Source organism: Carassius carassius, chromosome 20 (genome assembly GCF_963082965.1).
Source record: "Carassius carassius chromosome 20, fCarCar2.1, whole genome shotgun sequence".
Lineage (NCBI taxonomy): Eukaryota > Metazoa > Chordata > Actinopteri > Cypriniformes > Cyprinidae > Carassius > Carassius carassius.
Window position 1 is genome coordinate 32,357,671 of NC_081774.1, and position 22,088 is coordinate 32,379,758.

Consider the following 22,088-nt stretch of genomic DNA (forward strand, 5'->3'; position numbering starts at 1 on the left):
GGCAAATTTTACATTCATAAATGTAAATTCACCAATAACAAACCAATTTTTATTGTTTTTTTTTTTAAGAATTTAAAATGTACCTTACCACTATTTCATCCTCAGTAAATAAGAAAGCTATTAAAACTATTTCAAATTGTAATGATTTTAATTTGTATACACTAAATGTTTTATTAGATGTCTTACCCTCATGATTCTTTTTTTTTTTTTTTCTTCATTTTTCCGTATTTTTATTTGTCTTAGTTATGTTCTGATAGTTTGTATGTTCAGATGACATTGTACTGTACATTATTACTATATTTTGTATTGACATTTTTGTAATTCTGATACAAAATTGTATACCATGTTTGTCATCTCTATTGTTTGCAAGCATAATAAAAAAATAAAATAAAATAAAGAGTCATGTTTGCTTTGGGTTCTGATTTCTCATCACAGATCCAGCATCGAGATCACATTCCTTCTCAAAGTTACAGTCCTAAAGCAGCAGGAGAAAGCAAGTCATGCCCATCTACCTTATTTATTCCGTTTCCCATGACACAGTGTTTCAGGAGTCCGCTAGTTTCGACAGTTTGAATCGCTGTTAGCGTTCAGACATAACTGTGTTAATCCAGAGTCCACGCGCTCAGAGACTCTCTTAAAGGCACAGTACACACCATCACAGACTCCTGATGTTGCTAAAGCTGGGTTCAGTCACTCGCGATGGGTTCATGCTAGCTGGACTGCATTAAATTTAATACATGTAAAAATCTTAATTACACAGGCAAAAAACGTGATCCTTCTGTGTCTTACTCTAGATTTAAACGTGGGTGTGATAGAGGGCATATCATAATTTTTAGGAAGTATTATAATTATAATAATATAATAAAGAATAATTATATAATTATAACATATTTTCTGAAATACTATATTCTGATTGTCCAGTCCGTTCTGTTCTGTAAAATTTGTGCTGCGCTGTTTTTGCACATAAGACAATAAAATCCGATTTAAATGTATTTTTTGTCCATTTATTTATTTATTGTCGAGTCAAATTTATTTGGGCACCTACTTATTTCTTACAACTGCCATTTACTCGCAGCATTTGATTACAATTCCCTTTTTTATTTTAGTTTTTTTATTTTGTTCTTAAACAGTGATGCAGCATTTTTAAAGGTCTCTTTTTAAAGATTTTTTTTTTGAACAGTTACCTTCATTACCTATTAGCGCTAGATTAAATGTGGTGATCTGGTTTTCTGCTGTTGATTATGTCTGTCTTCCTGATGTCTACTTTCACTTTGTTCAGTAATATCCCGGAAGAGCACAGTGAAGAAGGAGTTATGTTACACGGTAATTTTACACTTATTTACTGTTGTGTTTCTGAATAGTTTTAAAGATGTTCTTTTGTCGGTATGGGAGAAATCTAATATTTGAAGTCAAGTAATGAAGAAAACGTTGTTTTTCCTAAACGTTGTTACTGATTAGTTTTGGAATGGAAAGCAGAAATGCCAAATTCAACCTTTCGAATACCGAATTGTATTAATTAATTTATTTTTGTTTTGTTCTAATGTGTTTCTCTGAAGTGCAGTTTTGTCTGCGGCTCTTCATTCAGACTCTAGATCGTCGGGAATATGTCAAGTGTTTAGTTCTACTTCCGCCATCCTGCTTCTGGAGCGTCACGTGACATCTGTGTGATTTGTCTTATGTTTATGTTTATGCTGCTCTTAGGGAAGTTGTCTTCAGGAATTGAGGAACTATGGCTACAGCAGCGAGTCTGAGTGTTATTAAATCAGCAGATCTGATCAGGAGAGAGCCTCTGGATTATGGAGGGTTTGGGGAAGTGTACCTGTGTTACCACAAAACCCTGGGAAAGGTGGTGCAGAAGACGGTCTACACCGGACCCCCGCGCAACAGGTGAGTGAGGGACACCTGCAGGTTCGGTGCTTAAAAAAAATACAAAATTATTCAGAATTATTATAATTTAGTTTGACTTTAAAATTATGGAAATGTTAATATGAAAAATACAGTTTTGGCAAATTATTTTATAAAAATGTATTTTGTGATTACTATTATTTTGATTTTTATATTATTGCATTACGTTTTGGGTTGATTAAGGTTTGTATTTAATTTAAGCATTAATAATAATAAAAGGAAATTGCAATATTGCGTTACTCCCTACAATAACATTAGTTAGTTTTTATGGAAAGTAATTTTAGTTGCTTTTTAAATCTGGCCAGTGCTTGCTTGTTTGTTTTTAATGTTAAAAAAAAAAATAATAATTATATATATATTGTCCTATTTCACCCCGCCACAATATATATATATGATTGAGAGTAATGAATGAGCGTATACCGGGTCAGTCGGCCATTTAGCATTTCAATCTCGCAAAGCGCAGTATAGGCTACTCTGCGCATACGCTTGTTTTGATATTTAGCATACAGAACATAACTCCACGTTTAATCCCCGATTTATAAATGTGAATATATAATATATGAACTGTCCGACCAAAAAATTAAAATAATTATGTAAGAAATCTCGTGCTTTGTTCATCTGAACAATTTATTTAGACTTTATTGAATGCGATTATGAACACATTTTAATAAAGCCAAATCAGTTTCTGTCACAAGTGAATACGTTCGTTGACTTAAGACATAACACATACGACACTCTTTTTCGTTACTTGCTGTGGCGTATTTCGTGTAATATGAAGAAATGGTGAACAAATCATTTTGGTGAACGAACTGAAAAATGAACGAAATTTCCACCACTAAGATTTATCTCTTGCGTTATCTTCGCGCCAGTTATTCAGCCAATAAAGTGTAGGCCTATGGCCGTGCATATATTACATGCCCTTTCATGTCAAAAGTCAAATGAATGAAAAATGAAATGAATATAGGCTACTGATTAAAAAAAAAAACTGTATAGCCTGATTGCACTGTAAGTCACTTTGGATAAAAGCGTCTTCTAAATGCCTAAATGTAGATGACTGAGCCTCAGGCTGAAGGAAGTGTAAATCCACGTCTGTACAGTAGAGGGCGCCACTCAAACACATCACATGAAGAATATAATGCAGAAGTTCAACACTATTCAGCAATGACAAAAAAAATATCACAAATGTGCTAGTTTTGCTTAGTATGGTTGAATTGGATCATAGAAGGTCACTAGCAATGACATCGGTTAATAAAATAGGATTAAATGTGTTATTTAACATATTATTGCAGGTTTGTATAATATTCCAAGTTTGCATTTGACTGTTTTTAAATTAATTTAATGATTTTGAGGAACACTGAATGTGTTTTTGAGTAAACAGATGCTCATATTGAGTCTAGATCTACAGTGAGATCATGTTCACACACAACACTGCACTGACTCCGGATCTCTGTCACCATGGCAACACCAGAGCTGTCAATCAACATATAGACACACAGTTACTGGAGTTAATGATCTGAAAAAATAACTCAGATGTTTCCTTCTAAATTAAAAAGTAATGCATTACCTTACTTGACACTTGAAAAGGTAATCTGATTACGCAGCTCTCGCTGTGTGTGATGTGTCACCAGCACTGCTTCACATGTAGTGTGTGTGTGTGTGTGTGTGTGTGTTCAGATGTTGTGGGCACTGACTGAGTTTGATGTGTGTGTGTGTGTGTGGTTGTGTGTCAGGCATCAGAAGCAGTCTCTCCTGGACGAAGGCAGTCTGATGAGCAGGTTAAGTCATCAGAGAGTGGTCAAGCTGCTGGGGGTTATTCTGGAGGACGGAGACTATTCTTTAGTCATGGAGCTGATTCCTAAAGGAAACCTGCTCACCATGCTGGAGACGGTAACACATGAAGCTTCTCCAGCTCTGAGTGTGTTCTGTGTGTCACCTGGTGTCCAGAAACACACTGAATGCTCCAAAACAGCACTAGCCACTAAACCAAACAGTTGAAATAGTCCATGTCATAAAAATATTGTATTTTCATGTTTTTTGGCTTTCACTGACATAGATTGAATTTTTTTACCAACATCAGTGCTGATCTTAAAAAATGTGTTTATTGTTGGGATTTTAACCATTTAAATGTCAGTTTGTTTACATAAAATCACTGTTCTTGTTTTTTTTTTGTGAAAAAGAATAAAAAATAGCAACAGCATTTATTCTGATGCAGTGTCAGATTATAACGAAAGCACACACATTTCTCAGTACACTTATTTTTATAATGAAAAGAGTACATTTATATTTAAAAACAGTATAAATGTTGAACCCTTGGCAATGAAGGGATGTTGTTATGCTCAATGTCACGGGGATGAAATAGTGCGAGGTTTTTGTCCTTAAGGTGACTATTTTTGTAGCTAGTGTAAATATATATTTATGGAATAGGAACATTTCAATACAAATACACATTTCTAGATAAAATTGATCCAAGATCTTGACAAATAAAAACATCCACTCTCGCATGCTATACAAATATTGTTTTCTTCTTTCTCCGATTTGCGTAATTTCTTTAGTGAATTGACAGATCCACAGACAAATAAACAGCTCCTCACTCATTTCATCATGTTTTCCTCGTATCCGCTGATCCAGGTGCCTGTTCCAGTGTCTGTGAAAGGAAGGATCATTCTGGAGATCCTGGAGGGAATGGTTTATCTCACGGGGAACCACGTCATCCACAAAGACCTCAAACCAGAGAACATCCTGGTGGACAAGAACTTCCACATCAAAGTATGAAACATCTCTCTAAATACTGACATTACTGAAAGTAGTTACCCATAGATCAGACTATGGTCTTTTCACAGGGATAATACCTTTTCAAAAGCACTGAAATGTACCAGTTTAGAAAGAAGGTTTGAGTTGAGGGTGTTGATGCTTCAGATCGCAGATCTGGGTCTGGCCACGTCTCAGGTGTGGAGCGAGCTGACGAAAGAGGAGTCTCGCAGACAGAGTCGTCTGGGCAAGAAGTCATGTGCGCGCGCCGCAGGGACGCTGTGCTACATGGCTCCTGAGCACCTGAAGAGCATCAACACACGCTCCAGCGAGAAATCGGACGTCTACAGCTTCGCCATCGTGGTGTGGGTCATCCTCAGCGGCCGCAAGCCCTACGAGAGTGAGTCTCGTCTCATTAACACCATTAACTAGCTGCAGTCTGATCTTACAGACACACTCACTAATAACAACACCACTGTTCATATCCCTCGTGTGCTGTACGAAGAGTTCCTTCGCAAAAACAGATAACTCCAAAAGTCATGTTTCTTCTTTGTGCATTCCAGTTAATCTCAATCAAACTGCAGTCGGCTATTTTCATTAGGTTACAAGTACAGCTAACTAACGCAATAAAACACAGTAAAAACATAAGAACATAATAAAACATTTTTTTTATATAAAAAAACATTTAATTCTGTTTTTGCAAATAAACTCTTCTTATTCTGTTGTATATAGCTTTTGTAAGGAACATACTGAAATAATAAAAATAATTATAATATACATATAAAATAATAAAAATATATGGCTATACAATTTTAATTATTATTATTTAATGTTATAAATAATATTAAATATATAAAAAAATATTGAATATGATTTAATTCAGTGGTTTTCACCCTGTGGTCCGCGGCCCCCTAGTGGGTCGCGGCGGTATTGCAGGTGGGCCGCCAATTATTTTCTGTTAATTTCCAGTCCATTCTATGGCTGTACAATTAAAAGTAATTGTCATAAAATCACGATTTGAGCGTGCGCGATTTCTAAATCGCTTTATAGCACGATTTTCCACGGCCCTGACCTCCCGCAGTATGCTATCCGATCCAATCAGAATGCAGCGCGCCTAGCGCGAGAACAGAACAGACCGGGCATGTGCCTAACTCAAGGTTCACACACTGTCTGTGATGCGCCTTTTTTCCGAGCACATGTTAACGGATCAGAGCGTTCACACAGCACGCGGTAAAAGGCTAGAAATAAAAACGTGCGAAAATAATTAATATCTAACACATGAGCATAGAGAGAGTTGTGAGTGCACAGGATGCAGTTTAAGCGAGAGGAGACATGTTTTAAGTGCGCACACTCTCTCCGCACAGAGCAGCGTGTATCTGAGCAAGCACGTCTGGTTTTGTGTCAGAGCAAAGGAAATCTGCGTGCGAACAGAGAGATACGTGCTAGTGCATTATTTTAATGTGCTTTCGCGTTATATTTATGCGCTCTCGCTGCTGACCGCATACACATACTGTATACACACTGTAAACACCTGAGGCACCGCTACAATTAATGAGCTCTATGAACAATGCATGGCAAAAAAGAAAAAAAAAGTCCCTGGACACGGGATTTATTTATTTATTTATTTTTTGCCATAAGTCTATACATTTTGTTACATCTTTACTATAGTGATAATTTTGACTTATGTCTGTTGTAGAGACGTTACAACTTTTTGATAAAGCTCTAATTGGTTTTCTTTTGGAAATATGTTTCAAATTAATCCTGAATGCATTTATGACTGTAAAAGCTGTTGGTGTGTGTCACAATCGCAAAATTGATCAAAGAAATCGCGATAGGTTTTTTTTTTCCCTCCATATCGCACAGTCCTAGTTCATTCAATAAATACAGTTAACAATCTAGCTTCTGAGTACTTAGTTATTAACCCAACAATAACGGGGTCAGTTAATTTTTTTAAGTGGGCCACGCAAACATATGTGTGTGGTTGTGTGGGCCGCGAGCTGAAAAAGGCTGGGAACCACTGATTTAATTATTATATAAAAAACTACTTTTCATTATTCCTGTCAGTTTAAAAAGCACAGTTTTTCTTATTCAAATATAAAAATTTTAACAAAGCCACACAACTCTATTTCTATCATCATGATGATTTCTTTATCCTGTGAAGATTGTAATTCGGCATCTGTCTGATTCTGTGTTCATGTTGTGGTTGCCAGATACCAAAAGTTTAAAACCCCCAGGTATTTAGTTTTTCTTTATAAATTTAAATCTGCCCATTGGTTTACTTAAAGGAAATGAAAATCCTGCCATCATTTACTCACGCTGTCCCAAACCTGTCTCAGCTTCTGAATTTCCCGTATTGACTTTTCAAAGGTTTATACTTTTTTTTTAAATTTTCGGGTTAAAACAGATTTTGTACTAGAAAATTACTAGTACCTTTTCCATTTTTCTAGATATTGTACAGGAAACATGATTTAATGATTTGATTATTATTAAATTGAACAAATGAAAATAGCAGCTAACTTAATTCATGTGTTGTGTGTACTGCTGGCCATCTTTGGTTTCCTCTTTTTGTTATTTATGGAAAACCTTTTAATCGTTTGAGTCACTTATCGAAAGTTGCTAAAAGTTGGCAAAAAAAAAAAAAAAGTAGCTGAATTTGTTGCTAGGTGCTTTTGGAAGGAAATGTTGTTGCTTTGTCCGCATTAACATTATATCGGACATTTATCAATTATATCACCGTAATTATCGTGTTATCTCCCAGCCCTAATTGCATGCAAATGCTCCTTAATATTTGACCCCATTTCATATCTGCAGAGTTTAAAACTCAAGTGCATGGTTTAGTGCTGAGAAAGAGTGCATGAAATGTGTTTTATCGTCAGATGCCAGGAGTGAAGATCAGATCTGTCACTGTGTGTGTGAGGGCGAGCGTCCCGATGAAGACCTGATCCAGCCAGACACTCCTCAAGACCTCATCCAGCTCATGAAGACCTGCTGGAAGGAAGACCCTCGGCACCGGCCCACATTTAAAGGTAGAAGCCCTCAGGGTTCACAACGAATGTGTGTCACAGCTTCCAATGGGAACGCATCTTCCTGATTTAGTTGGATGAGGAACAGAACCGGATGCAGCTGAAATACTTTTACTGGACGTAGCATCTGAAAACATACTGATTCAACTTTTTATCTTTTTGTTTGTTTATTTGTTTTTCATTTTTTTACAGATAGCTTTGAATCGCTTTTACCTTTTTACCAGGAGAAGCTGGCAGCAAATGTAAAAGTGGATTTGGAGAGTCTGACGGTGAGAGGGTTTTTCTTTCTCCGGTGAATCTGAAAGTGTTCGGATGTCCAAAGATTGATTCACTGATTCTTTTACCCATCATTCTACAAGCTTTATTCACTTTCACAGCACATCACTGAATGACACACACAGACTACATCCGTTTCTCATTTTGGGACTAATTTATTTCATGGCATTGTGTTCTTTTGCACAGAGATCGTATGAGGGCCCAGAGGAGATGCTAGAAAAGCTGAAGTCCATCACTCCTGAAGGTCTGCTGATTTCTTCAGTCCTGTTGTGCATTCGATGTGTTATTTACACCAGGGCTCAGCAACCATTTAACACTGAGTGCCTTTTTTCATGTTATTTTAATATGAATTATTATTTTTTCAGGCACGTTAGTCAAATTGGCTTTATTACACATTTATATCTCAATAGAGATTGCTAAACTCCAGCTTACGTGTTTTCTGATGTTTTCAGCTCAGCTTTCAGGTAACACTGAGAGATTGAGTGCAAATGGTTGCCAGGTTGGGAATATTAAGTAAATTACTGGGTAGAAAATGTATCCATTTAAAAAAAAAAAACTCTGATTGGAGGATGTAAACTCTTGGAGACAAACCGGAGACATGAAAGCTTATTGATGCAATACAACGCAAATAACAAATTAAAATGTTGTCCGAATAAATAAGCAATGGGTAAATATCGCAGAGGATTGCGCTTAATAAATCAAGAGAAGCATTTTCAAATCGTGATTCATGAACAATTTGTCATGCAGTCCTACTAAAAGTTTTTTTTTTTTAATAAAAATATAACACATAATATTACAGTTATATTAAGAACTGTGGAAATGCATCATCACAGTCTGGGAAAAAGGTCGATTTCTGAACGCAATAATAACATTTGGCTTACACTAATCATATTAGAGCGATATATATATATATATATATATATATATAAATGTTTGGATACAGCATTCTTAATGTTCATGTATTGTTCTTATAACTTTAATTATATCTGATGCATGTTCTCATGACGATAAGAGGAAACATTCTTAGAATGTTATTAGTACTTGATGAAGATTCTAAAAAATCATTTTTGTAACCTTTACCGTTCTAATAACCACTGGACATTTCAACATTCTTAGAATATTAAATTTAATGGTTCAAATAATGTTTGTTTTTGTTTTGTTGTTGTTGTTTTTTTTTGGGGGGGGGGGTTAAGTTAATAAAACATTCTAATAAATGTATCAGTTAAATAACATTCTAATCACAACGAGAAATCAGAAAGTTTTCCTAACCTAGATTTAATACCTGGGATCAGATGCTTGTAAATGCAGCGCTGACTGTTGTGTTCTTGTGTGTGCAGACGCTCCGCCGTGTTCCAGAGACTCTCCAGGGCCCTTGAGGAGCTCAGACATCGGTCCGGTGGAGGCTGGCATTGAAGACCTCAGCTTCAGGACCGCTGAAGAGTCTCAGCCAGACGCCAGCATTTATAACCCGCTCCCGCAGCAGCCGGCCAGCAGCAGGTCGGCCGGAGAACCTTCTTCTGTCAAGTCTTGGACTAAACCCTCTGCTTACCCAAACCCAGACAGAGCAGAGGAGCTCCATCGGAGGCCTGCAAGCCCTTTTGATGGATTGCACAGGCCAGAGTTGGCAAGTCATCTCTCCATGCCAAATTCTGACTACAGCTCGGTCCAGCATCCTCATCATCCGCCGTACACTCGCATCAAGTCCTGTCCAGATCCTGCATCATCTGACTCGGGTACAGTTAACAATTCACAATAATATTTTGCAGAATAAGCAAAAAGACCAAATAAATTTAACCTAACAAAGATAAAAAAGAGTCAATGTGATATGTGCAAAAAACATCTTCCCAAATATGTAATGAGAATCATTTTTAATATGTTGTCAAAAAAAAAAGAAGCACTGAGATTTTCCTGCGAGTCTCTGCCAAAATAAAAGCTCCATTAACATTAATAAATGCTGTAGGTTTACTGTAATATGGTAATAATTACCATTACCCTACAACAGCTCTATTAAAATAGTTAATTTATTATAACAGTGTTCAAATTGGGATCTTTAATATGTTCTCATGTTTTAAAAGCAGTATCTTCTGCCCAGCAAGGCGGCATTTATTTGTACAGTACATGCCTGATCTGATGGGGTCTCAAACATGGCCAAAAAATTATATTTTACTAACTTTTTTATTTAAATTGTGCTTTGTTGATATAATGTCTACTAGAATGTTAAAAAAAAGTTCACTAAGTCTAAAGTGGTCTAAATGTATTTATATTGTCTGTGGGAGGCGTAGGACCATACAATTTTAGACCAATCATATTTCTCGGTCCAAACATTATGATAGGCTGTTATAAATGCCTGTCAACGTATGTATCTGAATACCTCAGTGCACGTCAAAACGCCATCAGCGCGTTCATTACACTATTGCAGATCGAGCGAGAATAGAAGGCCTTATTATTATATTATTATGTGCTTTGTGTTGTTTTCTCTATCTTATCTTATCTATCTATACAGGTGCTGGTCATATAATTAGAATATCATCATAAAGTTTATTTCACTAATTCCATTCAAAAAGTGAAACTAGTATATTTTATTCATTCATTAAACACAGACTGATATATTTCAAATGTTTATTTCTCTTGATTTTGATGATTATAACTGACAACTAATGAAAATCCCAAATTCAGTATCTCAGAAAATTTGAATATTGTGAAAAGGTTGAATATTGAAGACACCTGGTGCCACACTCTAATCAGCTAATTAACTCAAAACACCTGCAAAGCCTTTAAATGGTCTTTCAGTCTAGTTCTGTAGGATACACAATCATGGGGAAGACTGCTGACCTGACAGTTGTCCAAAAGACGACCATTAACACCCTGCACAAGGAGGACAAGACACAAAAGGTCATTGCTAAAGAGGCTGGCTGTTCACAGAGCTCTGTGTCCAAGCACATTAATAGAGAGGCGAAGGGAAGGAAAAGATGTGGTAGAAACAAGTGTACAAGCAATAGAGATAACCGCACCCTGGAGAGGATTGTGAAACAAAACCCATTCAAAAATGTGGGGGAGATTCACAAAGAGTGGACTGCAGCTGGAGTCAGTGCTTCAAGAACCACTACACACAGACGTATGCAAGACATGGGTTTCAGCTGTCGCACTCCTTGTGTCAATCCACTCTTGAACAACACACAGCGTCAGAAGCGTCTCGCTTCAAAAAGGACTGGACTGCTGCTGAGTGGTCCACAGTTATGTTCTCTGATTAAAGTCAATTTAGCATTTCCTTTAGATATCAGGATCCCAGAGTCTGGAGGAAGAGAGGAGAGGCACACAATCCTCGTTGCTTGAGGTCCAGTGTAAAGTTTCCACAGTCAGTGATGGTTTGGGGTCCATGTCATCTGCTGGTGTTGGTCCACTGTGTTTTCTGAGGTCAAAGGTCAACACAGCCGTATACCAGGAAGGTTTAGAGCACTTCATGCTTCCTGCTGCTGACCAACTTTATGGAGATGCAGATTTCATTTTCCAACAGGACTTGGCACCTGCACACAGCGCCAAAGCTTCCAGTACCTGGTTTAAGGACCATGGTATCCCTGTTCTTAATTGGCCAGCAAACTCGCCTGACCGTAACCCCACAGAAAATCTATGGTGTATTGTAAAGAGGAAGAAGTGATATACCAGACCCAAGAATGCAGAAGAGCTGAAGGCCACTATCAGAGCAACCTGGGCTCTCATAACACCTGAGCAGTGCCACAGACTGATCGACTCCATGCCACGCCGCATTGCTGCAGTCATTCAGGCAAAAGGAGCCCCAACTAAGCACTGAGTGCTATACATGCTCATACTTTCATTTTTATACTTTTCAGTTGGCCAAGATTTCTTAAAATCCTTTCTTTGTATTGGTCTTAAGTTATATTCTAATCTTCTGAGTTACTGAATTTGTGATTTTCCTTAGTTGTCAGTTATAATCATCAAAATTAAAAGAAATAAACATTTGAAATATATCAGTCTGTGTATAATGAATTAATATAATAAACAAGTTTCACTTTTTGAATGGAATTAGTGAAATAAATCAACTTTTTGATGATATTATAATTATATGACCAGCACCTGTATATATATATATATATATATATATGTATTAGTGGTGGGCCGTTATCGGCGTTAACGTGCTGCGTTAACATGAGACACTTAATGGGCGATAAAAATAAAATATTGCCGTTAATCTATTCTCAAAGTTGGGTTGGGAGCTGGGTCTATACTAAGCAAGCTATGATGACTTTCACCTTGATATTTTATATAACCGACTGACTGATGCCAGCCTAAAAACATGCTCAGGACAGTTGACGGGCCACTGCTGCGCATCGTCACGAAAGCTTATCTTTTTCACGTGTTTTTAAGCCTTAGCGCTTGTCGATTTAAACATTTAAAGCATCCAAACAAGACGCGGAAAAGCTGAACAGAGTAACGTTAGCTGGTTACTCGCGCACTGTGTTCGGTGCGCACGAGAGAGATCGAGAGCCGCGAATCACAGACAGTGACACTGGACCGAGCTCTCTTCTGCGAAGTTCTCCTCGAAGTCCCTCCTGCACCTGAACAAACAAATAAAAAACGCAGTTTGAACAAACAAAAAGATGTGAAAGAGCCCAATTCAGTACTCGCGGTGTTCTGGTGTTCAGGGCTCACGCAGAGAAAGGCGTCTCAAAACACTTGAACACCGAATTTGCTTATTTTTGCTCTTGTGCCGACAAATACATACAAAATATGTCAAAATATCCACCTTGGAAATTATGCTCGAAAAAACTGTCAGTTATTTCTTAAGTGAAACTAAACAGTTGAGGAAAAAAATGGGATGTGTATTATACTGGATGCGTTCATCGTCTCTTAAAGTGACCGCGTCTAATTTAGCGACTGGCTGCTGTAATGTTAATCCAAGAAAATCACTCACTGCTCTTGACTGAATTACTTAGTTTTAACAGTCAAACCAAAAATTATTCAGACACCAGATATAATTTTTAATATATATCGCAAAACTGTAATAATGTGAGAAATGTTGAAGGTGTTTGAATAAATGTAGATTTGATTGTATATTTCATTTTTACATTGAAGACTATCCAGTGCTATTTTACATTCAATTATTTGGTGTCTGTACCTTGACACCTACAAACTTGAAAAAAACTTAAACATTGTGTAAATAGCACAAATAAATAAGAATAAACGAACATACAAATTAAACAATTTCAAACAGGGTCCACTGGTACAACCTTCACCGGGTCCCCACTGACCCCGCTGACCCCAGCTGACCCCAGCTGACCCCGCTGACCCCAGCTGACCCCCGCTGACCCCTGCTGACCCCGCTGACCCCAGCTGACCCCCGCTGACCCCTGCTGACCCCGCTGACCCCAGCTGACCCCTGCTCACGCCTGTTTCACACATACTCCGTGTGCGTTACGTATGTGGTGCAGCACGGACTCGATGTGCTTTCACACAGGACGCGTTTGCAGTCCGCTACTCGATGCGTAAACGATCGCTGCACTGCTGCAGACGCAACGCTCCTGGAACGCAACTGGAATCCGTTAACATGGGTGCGTAAAAAAATATGCCGCGCATACACACTGCAGACGGAGTATGTGTGAAACAGACGTAAGGTTGTTTGCACCTTGTGCAATGTGGAATTAGTTTACAGCTTTCTCAAGCACTTTGTGATGCATTTTGGAAACAGAAGATGAGCCCCTTTTCTAATGCACCACCTAGCTTGATAAACCCCTTCTCAAAGACTTACTGTTTATCAATTTTATTTGGGTAACACATTCTGAATGCCTTCGGCAGAATTCGAATGAGCCATTTTAATCTAGATTAATTTCAAGATCACAGTGAGATTAATGTAGATAAAAAAAATTAATCTATGTTGACTACTTATATATATATATATACACATATATAAAATTTTCTCCTAATTTGGTTTTCCATTAGGGTCTAGGCCTGTGACCATCTCGAATGCCAGTGCCATTCAAATTGGAAATCACAACACGATGCATGTGCAAGTGTCTGATAACAGCTCCTTCAGCTCGTCATCCACCGGACCCTTCAACAGAACCAGAAATAATGAGCTTCTGCTGAAGTACGGTAAGACTGTCTCTGTTTCAGTCAGCTGCTATCCAATTAAATAAGCACTAATTTGCATACATGTCCAGAACAAAAATCACTGAATTAAGTCACTTTTTTTTTTTTACATATTAGTCTTCATTGAGAGGATTTTGGATTTGTCTTTTTATCACTCCATTAATCATAAAAAACTCTCAACAGCCAGAAAAAAAAGGATTTTTTTTGTTTAATTACATATGCAAATTATTTATTGTTAGTAGTATTATGTACAAATCTTTCGCTAAAAACCTTTAGAAAATAGTAATAAACATGTAAGGTTTCGAGTGTGTATGTGCTGCTGAAGTAGAGACTGCAGCTACAGATGAAAATAGATTAAGTGCAATGAAAGCAACACCTAAAAGTATACAGTATTTTGGAAGTTTTCTTTACTATACCTTGAAACGGTTTTTGGAAAGCCAAATAGCCCAAAATCTAAAAACTTAGCAATGCATTTACTGCCTCGCCTTAATAAAGCCCTCATTTTGTAGTAGCCCTGCTGAAATGACTGAACTCTCATTGCTTTATTCATTAGATGTGTTTGATTTTCTCTGATTGGTTGTGGTGGTCAGAGGAGCACAAGGTCACTGAGAGCCACCTGGAGGTCGTGCGTCAGAGCGTGGGTAGAAACTGGAAGCAGGTGGCTCGTAAACTGGAGCTGACAGATAAAGACGTGGACACTATCGAGCACGACTACGAGCGCGACGGCTTGGCAGAGAAGGTGCACCAGATGCTGGAGTGCTGGAAGATGAAGGAGGGTCTGCTGGGCATCACCGTGGGTAAACTGTGCCGTGCGCTGGAGGGCTGCATCAAACCCACTGTCTTCCAGCAGTTGCTGCTGATGTCTCAAGACGCCGCTGGAGGGCCTTGAAACGCCACCTTCTACTTGTGTCATACTTACATAACTACATTGGGTAACGGGGCATTTATACAACTCTAACAACCTTTACATTACAAAGACGTTCAGTATTTTTGACAGCCTAACTTTCATCACTGTATCTGGGTGTTGGATGCTACGGCATAATGATTGTGAACAGATCATTGCACAGACATATGTGACCTGAGAGCACAATTCCAGTAATGGGAAATCATTAATTTGCACGAAAACATGAAAATGCAAACTTGGGATGTAAAAATGGGATTCAAATGGCTCTTTTTTTGTAACTTTAGTTTACTCTCTGTAAACTAAAAAAACACATATTTGTGAAACCGGTGAGGTCATGCACATGCATATCACATATTTGTGACATGACCAAATATTGGCCTGCCATGGGTTTTTGGTCTATTTCGCTGATTCGCATGAGCGGGGATCATGCTGACAACATTTTTCTAAAATGCAAAAGAAAACTCCTTTAAAGTGCCTTTTTTCCTGATCTTGATCAGCTGAATCAGTCTTTATATTTCAGAATCACTTGTCAGATGCTTTCTAAGATGCTTTATGATTTTCTTCTTTAAAATGAAATACTGACATATAGATCAGTGACAGGAGTTTGCATGTTCTTCCAAAGTAAGCTCCGGTCTCGCACAGTCCAGACACATGCAGCTGTGAGAGTCAATGTGCATCTATCCCACTGAAGCCTGAATGCATACGGAGTCGGGAAATGGGGAAACCGGCTTATATATCATTCAGAATGAGGTTTAGGGTAATAGAATATAAATCCACTGCCAAATCCAGTGTGTAGTGAAATGAGATGATTGTAAAGATATGATCCAACATAAAGTGTCTTTTATGGTGTTGGGCCACCAGTGCACTTTGGCATTTACTCTAATTTCCTCAAACCAAAGGTTCTTTATTGATAAAGCTGGATGGATGGATGGCTTTATTGACATATACATGGATGTTTAAAACTTTCCATTGAACAAAAGGTGCTTTATAGTTAACGTAAGGTTCTTCAGATTATAAAAAAAGTTTTTTACAGCAAGAAAATAATGGTTTTCTTAAGACCAGATCAGTGAAAATGTTCTTTGGGGATTCCAGAATGGTTTTTCTGTGGCATCACCATGTTTAAAGCTTTATTTATTTTATTCATATTTCACATTTGGTGTTTTGATGATGATTTTGTTGGAGTGCTGCTGTACCTCTGGTTTCAGATCTGGTGATTGTGATCTGTGTGAATGGGACACAATCCCATAATAGAAATGTTTCATTGATGCTTCTTCAATCAGCTTTATATTGGTTTGCAGGGAACCATACCATTATGTTAGTAGAATTATGGCCAATAACAGCAACACTGTAAAAAACATTCTGTAAAATTTATGGTAAAAACCGGCAGCTGTGGTTGTCTGAATTCTACTGTAAAAATTACGGTAACATTTTAATTTTTACGGTTTTAAAAAATTTACAGTTAAATACCGTAATTTCATTAACTGATATAATGTTAATATACCAACCTACTGAAGTACAGAAATCTGTTTTGTACCTTTGTAATACCATCATGATGAGACACATTAAACTGAAATATGCAATAAACATTCATTTAACAACATTATATGTAACATACAATAAACACAACCGATAAGAAAAAACAAAGAAGAAACATAGTTATTTCAAAGAAAAAACATCAAATTCAAACCAAATTTGAAATGCAAATCAGAGAATTCAGGGAATGTCAGTTTGTGTTTTTTCAACTAACCGTTATCCATTTTAACAGGTTTGTACTGTAGCATTTTCAGTTTTTTACGGTCATTTTTACAGTGTACCCTGTGGATTCTCTATTAATGTGTCACCTGTTTGTATGTTTTTAATGTCATATCAATCCAACTTTTTTTTATTAAAGTAACTTTTTACTGTAAGGAAATCATCTTCTCTCATTTGTCCATATATGGTATATAATTCTACATAGGAAGTGTCTTTGGTCACACTGTCCAATTCTCACTATTAACTAACCATTAACTATGACTTTTGCCTCAATTAACTCCTTATTTGCTGCTTATTAATAGTGTATAAGGTAGTTGTTAAGTTTAGGGTATTGGGTGGGATTATGGATGTCATGCATTATATGTACTTTATAAGCACTAATAAACAGCCAATATGTTAATAATAGACATGCTAATAAGCAACTAGTTATTAGTGTGAACTGGACCCTATACTAAAGTGTTACCGTGTCTTTCTTCAGTTTATCTACAGTATATAGCTAGAGGCCAGGTGAGTGTGTGTGTGTGTGTGTGTGTGTGTGCAGTGGCATTTCATAAGTCAAACACAAGTCTAGGGGAACAAGTGAAGAAAATCTTTAAAGTTCATTAAATTTGCTTTGTTTTTAAACTTTTTTTGAACCAAAAAACTAAGCTTGCATTGCAGATGACATCATAAATTCAATATATGCATGGACAGAAATTAAGAATTAGTTCCTGTTATATTAAATAGCCACATTTATATGGAGCATGTGGTGTGACGTGAAATGTGGCCAAGAATAAATAATTATTTATCTTAAGGGAACAAATTACTTCAATAATTTAACAACACATTTGCATGTTTATAGTTCTCTGATTTTGATTAATAGTCACATTGACATGCATGTAAATGAATTCAATATTTATATTTTTATTGTTTAAGTGTTTAAATAATTAACTTAATTTGACATTTTTATGATTTAATGAATTGTTCTATTTTTAAAAACTCACAAACACACTAACATTAAGCCAGTTTGAAAAACCCTGGTGTAAAGTAACGCTTTTTTTGTGATGTTGACTTTCTTTTTTAACAAAATTAGATTTAAGACAAATTATAAATTAAATGTGCCTTTTTGTTTGGACAAAATGCTGCACATTTCTTTGTGAAATTGAAATATTACACTATAACAATATACTAATATAGCACTTGCATATTATTGCTCTTTTGTTGGTTTTGATTGCTTCTATTGTCCTTATTTGTAAGTCCGTTTGGATAAAAGCATCTGCTAAATAACAAAATGTAAATAAAAGGTAAATGTAAATAACAAAACTAAACTGAAGTTTTAAAACAAGGCCCAAATCATAAGTAACAAACTAAATCACATCATATAAACAAACTAAGGCTTTGTCTGTGCTCTTTTCATTTAAAATGAGAGGCAACCAGTGCATTTTAATCATGATTCAAATAAAGATGCTGCATACATGCAACATGAGCAGTTTTTAATCTAAATTAGATTGTATAATTATTAAATCTGAAGTAAAAACAGAATGACTTGACTTAAGTTTTGTGAAACTGTACATAAATATCTTTACGAAACAGAAACCGCAGACAAGCTGAATAAGACGCAGATCCACTTTCTGCCAGCAGGTGGGGCTTAAAGCGTTTCCTTGGTTACTGCGGTAAACAAAGCACTTATGAACACCGCAGCAGGTGGAGCTTAAAGCGTTTCCTTGGTTACTGTGGTAAACAAAGCACTTACGAACACAGCAGTGGGTGGGGCTTAAAGCATTTCCTTGGTTACTGCGGTAAACAAAGCACATACGAACACCGCAACAGGTGGGGCTTAAAGCATTGCCTTGGTTACCACGGTAAACAAAGCACTTACGAAGCGGGTGGGGCTTAAAGCGTTGCCTTGGTTACCGTGATAAACAGAGCACATACAAACACCGCAGCGGGTGGCGCTTAAAGCGTTTCCTTGGTTACCGTTGTAAACAAAGCACTTACGAAGTGGGTGGGGCTTAAAGCGTTGCCTTGGTTACTGCGGTAAACAAAGTACTTATGAACAGCGCAGTGGGTGGAGCTTAAAGTGTTTCCTTTGTTACCGGGGTAAACAAAGCACTTATGAACACCGCAGCGGGTGGAGCTTAAAGCGTTGCTTTGGTTACTGCGGTAAACAAAGCACTTATGAACACCGCAGCAGGTGGAGCTTAAAGTGTTTCCTTGGTTACCGCGGTAAACAAAGCAACACTGCACTTCTGAACTTTAATATGCATTATAGAGAGGCAAGATGAACAGAAAAAAATACCATCTAAACTTTGTTGAGCATCTCAACCCATTTTGAAATTGATTTTCAACCGGCTCGCGATTCATCGTTACATCCCTAGTGACTGGGGATTACTGTCTTTGCTTCTGAATGTGGCTGTGTTCACATGTGGTCCTGGTTTGATCAGCGTGACTTCGGACAGTGTCTCTTGACGTGTGTCAGCAGATTACTGGACTGTGTGAAGCTCCGGCCGCAGAGAGGGCAGTGGTAGGGTCTCTCTCCGGTGTGAACGCGCTCGTGTCTCTTCAGCGCTCCCGAGTGACTGAAGCTCCGGCCGCAGTGTGAACACTTGTAGGGTTTCTCTCCGGTGTGAACGCGCTGGTGCATCTTCAGTGCGTTGGCCGTGACGAATGCGCTCCCGCACTCGGAGCAAGTGTGCGCTCTCACGCCGGTGTGGATGTTCTCGTGATCTTTGAAAGTACAGAGGCGTGAGAAACTCTTGCCACAGATAGAGCACAAGAAAGGCTTCTCATTTGAATGAATGGAGAGATGTGTTTTTAAGTGCGACGCCAAGATGAATTTCTTCCCGCACTGGTCGCAGGTGAAAGGCCTCTCGCCTGAGTGATAGCGCAGGTGACCTTTGACATCCGTGGCCCGTTTGAAGGTCTTCCCGCACTGGAGGCACGTGAACGGCCGGGCTTGACTTGCTTTAGTTCGCTCTTGGCTGATGTTCTGTGATGGACTCAGTGATTTTTCTCCAGCTATAATCTGATACTGATGGTCTGATTCACAGCTCTGCTGCGCTTCATTCTGGTCTCGACCTTCCTCCGTTTTTTTTGATGGGTCTAAAATGAAAAAAAAAATTTGGTAAAAAAAAACTATGGTAGTAAAGCACAGATGTCAGATAACCATTTTGATTGACTTTTGATTGGCTATAATAATGCATTTATCATCGTTTTTTTTTTTATTCCTATCAAGCTTACTGTATCTTTTTTTTTTTTATCAAGTATATTTAGTCATTTTGCAGAGTAAAAGTAAGCTAGAAATGTGCTGCTTCTGGTGTCTCATCTCTCCTGATTGTGATCAAGTAAAGGTCAGAATAAGGTCAGTAATATCTCCAGATGAACTCTTCCTGGACTGAAGCAGCTCAGCTTTACTTGATTCTCCATCAGTCATGTTTTAGACTCTCAAATCTGATCCTCAGGATCTTTTGAGGAGCTTTACTTTCACTGTTCCTCAGCGGAGGAATGATCTTCACAAGCCTCCAGAACATCTCACATCTTCTGAGGAGCCTTGATTTCTCCAGCTCTCAATCATCACTGTGTTATATGTGCGGATCATTTACATCTCATCTCACTGAGACACATTACTGGAGATAGAGAGTGATATTTACATCAGTTTATATCAGTATCCGCTCTACTGTTAGAGAGATCTCACTGATTTACAGCAGAAGCAGCAGAATTTAATCCTACTTTCCGGTCATAAATATTAGCATATCCTGTCTGTATATATATATATATATATATATATATATATATATATATATATGTGTGTGTGTTGTGTGTGTTGTGTGTTTGATGTACTGTGTATACAAACCTCTTTGTTCCTTGTTTTCATCATCATTATTGATTTGGGAGGGTTCTGGATCATTCATGTCTCCTCTTTAATAAACTCCACCAATACAATATTAAGCTATAAAGATCTCAGTTTGTTTCCAAGTTGTCCAAATGGTAGAAATATTCAGCATTTACTGAAGAATTGGTGTGAATTGTGATGACAGTGGGGTTGAAATCTAGAGAAAAACACAAATTATTTTCACACATGCATACATTTGTTTACATTATTGTAATGTGGTGGATATCAATAATCAATCTGTATTTATATTTATATTCTTCCACAATTATTTTACATTTATATATATATATATATATATATTTTATCTGTACAGTGAATAGCATACTTTACAAGACTAGATATTATGGTTGTGGAGGTAAATTGAAAAATAAAAAACGTACAGAAAAAAAACAATACTGGTTATAAAACACCAAAATCTGTATATTAAGCCATTTTTGCTTAAACTGCCAATCTGTCATTTGGACGTGTTTATGATTGTTCTGTATTCTCTTGATGTAACTGGACATGTGGGTGTGTCTGAGCGTTATCTCGCACTTTGTGAGTTTATTTCTATCACATCTGAGACAGAAGCAGCATTATCTGTCGCTGACTCTCAGATAAGAGCTCTGTTGTTATTCTGCTACTTACGAGGAGCTGCTAGTGCTGCATCACTTTTCTTCATAACTTGCTCCAGTGCAATGCAATGCAATTATAAGAATGTGTATTGCATAAATAACCAAACTAAGGATCCGCGAAGAAAACCTCGTTCAATATTCCAGAACTCTTGGATGGCCTCGATGTCTCCGCGGTCATGTGATCAATCGTCCGGATCACGTGATCTCAACGCAGGTTTGTCTCGCGTTGTTTCGGTTTTATCACAACATCAGCTTGCAGAATAACTTAATTTAATCGCCATTCGTCCCTTATTTCTTTCATTCTTTTCAATCTATATTTTACAGCGTTTAGTCGTCTTGGTTAATGTGGTTTCAGTTAGTAAAATGGCGAGTGTGTTGCTATGCAGAGGATAAAATATTAATCAAAAACAATATTATTGACATATGTTATTCATCTGTAATAACTAACACATGCCTAAAAGCCTATTGTTAAGATACAATAACAAGAATGTGCTTCTCACCTCACCTATAAGAAATAATGGTTCAAGCCATTTAAGTTTTTTTTTTTTTTGTATCATCATAAAGTAATGTTTAATTCTCAATACATTACTGTTCAACAGCTTAGTTTAACTAAAAGGTTTTGAATGAAATTAACAAATGAGATAAATAGTATGTCATAAATAATTAATTAGCTCCTCCCAGATATTTAAATTAAAAACATTCATATTTCGTCTTATGTATTTGTCAGTCACACATTAATGAAACCGCTATTGATAACACATTTCTGTAATAATATTAATAAAATGAATGTTTAAATACACAATAACCAGGTTTATATATTTAGCACCAATAAATCCAATTTGTTTCAATCTCATACATTTTAACTAACTGGATATTGCTTGTTCTAATAG

At 37.2% G+C, this 22,088-nt stretch overlaps 2 protein-coding genes across 3 annotated transcripts; one reads left to right on the plus strand and one right to left on the minus strand.

The window, feature by feature from the left end:
• The first annotated feature begins 1,195 nt into the window (after positions 1-1,195).
• Positions 1,196-16,556, plus strand: LOC132096893 (receptor-interacting serine/threonine-protein kinase 1-like). The gene is made up of 11 exons (XM_059502570.1): positions 1,196-1,323; positions 1,702-1,887; positions 3,636-3,792; positions 4,534-4,671; positions 4,822-5,053; positions 7,530-7,679; positions 7,869-7,945; positions 8,139-8,196; positions 9,290-9,685; positions 13,908-14,060; positions 14,648-16,556. The coding sequence occupies exons 2-11, from the start codon at positions 1,730-1,732 to the stop codon at positions 14,944-14,946; spliced, it is 1,818 nt and encodes a 605-aa protein (XP_059358553.1). The 5' UTR covers positions 1,196-1,323; positions 1,702-1,729; the 3' UTR covers positions 14,947-16,556.
• A 2,029-nt stretch (positions 16,557-18,585) lies between these two features.
• LOC132095900 (gastrula zinc finger protein XlCGF49.1) lies at positions 18,586-21,357 on the minus strand. 2 transcript variants are annotated; one of them, XR_009422520.1, is made up of 3 exons: positions 21,212-21,357; positions 18,743-19,794; positions 18,586-18,685 (listed from the first exon to the last, which is right to left on the minus strand). XR_009422520.1 is itself a non-coding variant. In XM_059500996.1 (2 exons), exons 1-2 carry the CDS (start codon positions 21,243-21,245, stop codon positions 19,133-19,135), a joined length of 696 nt encoding a protein of 231 aa, XP_059356979.1. In that variant the 5' UTR covers positions 21,246-21,357; the 3' UTR covers positions 18,735-19,132. The 2 variants fall into 2 exon arrangements, 1 of the variants encoding a protein (XP_059356979.1); XM_059500996.1 differs by lacking the exon at positions 18,586-18,685 and having other exon boundaries at positions 18,735-19,794.
• Between the last annotated feature and the right edge of the window lie 731 nt (positions 21,358-22,088).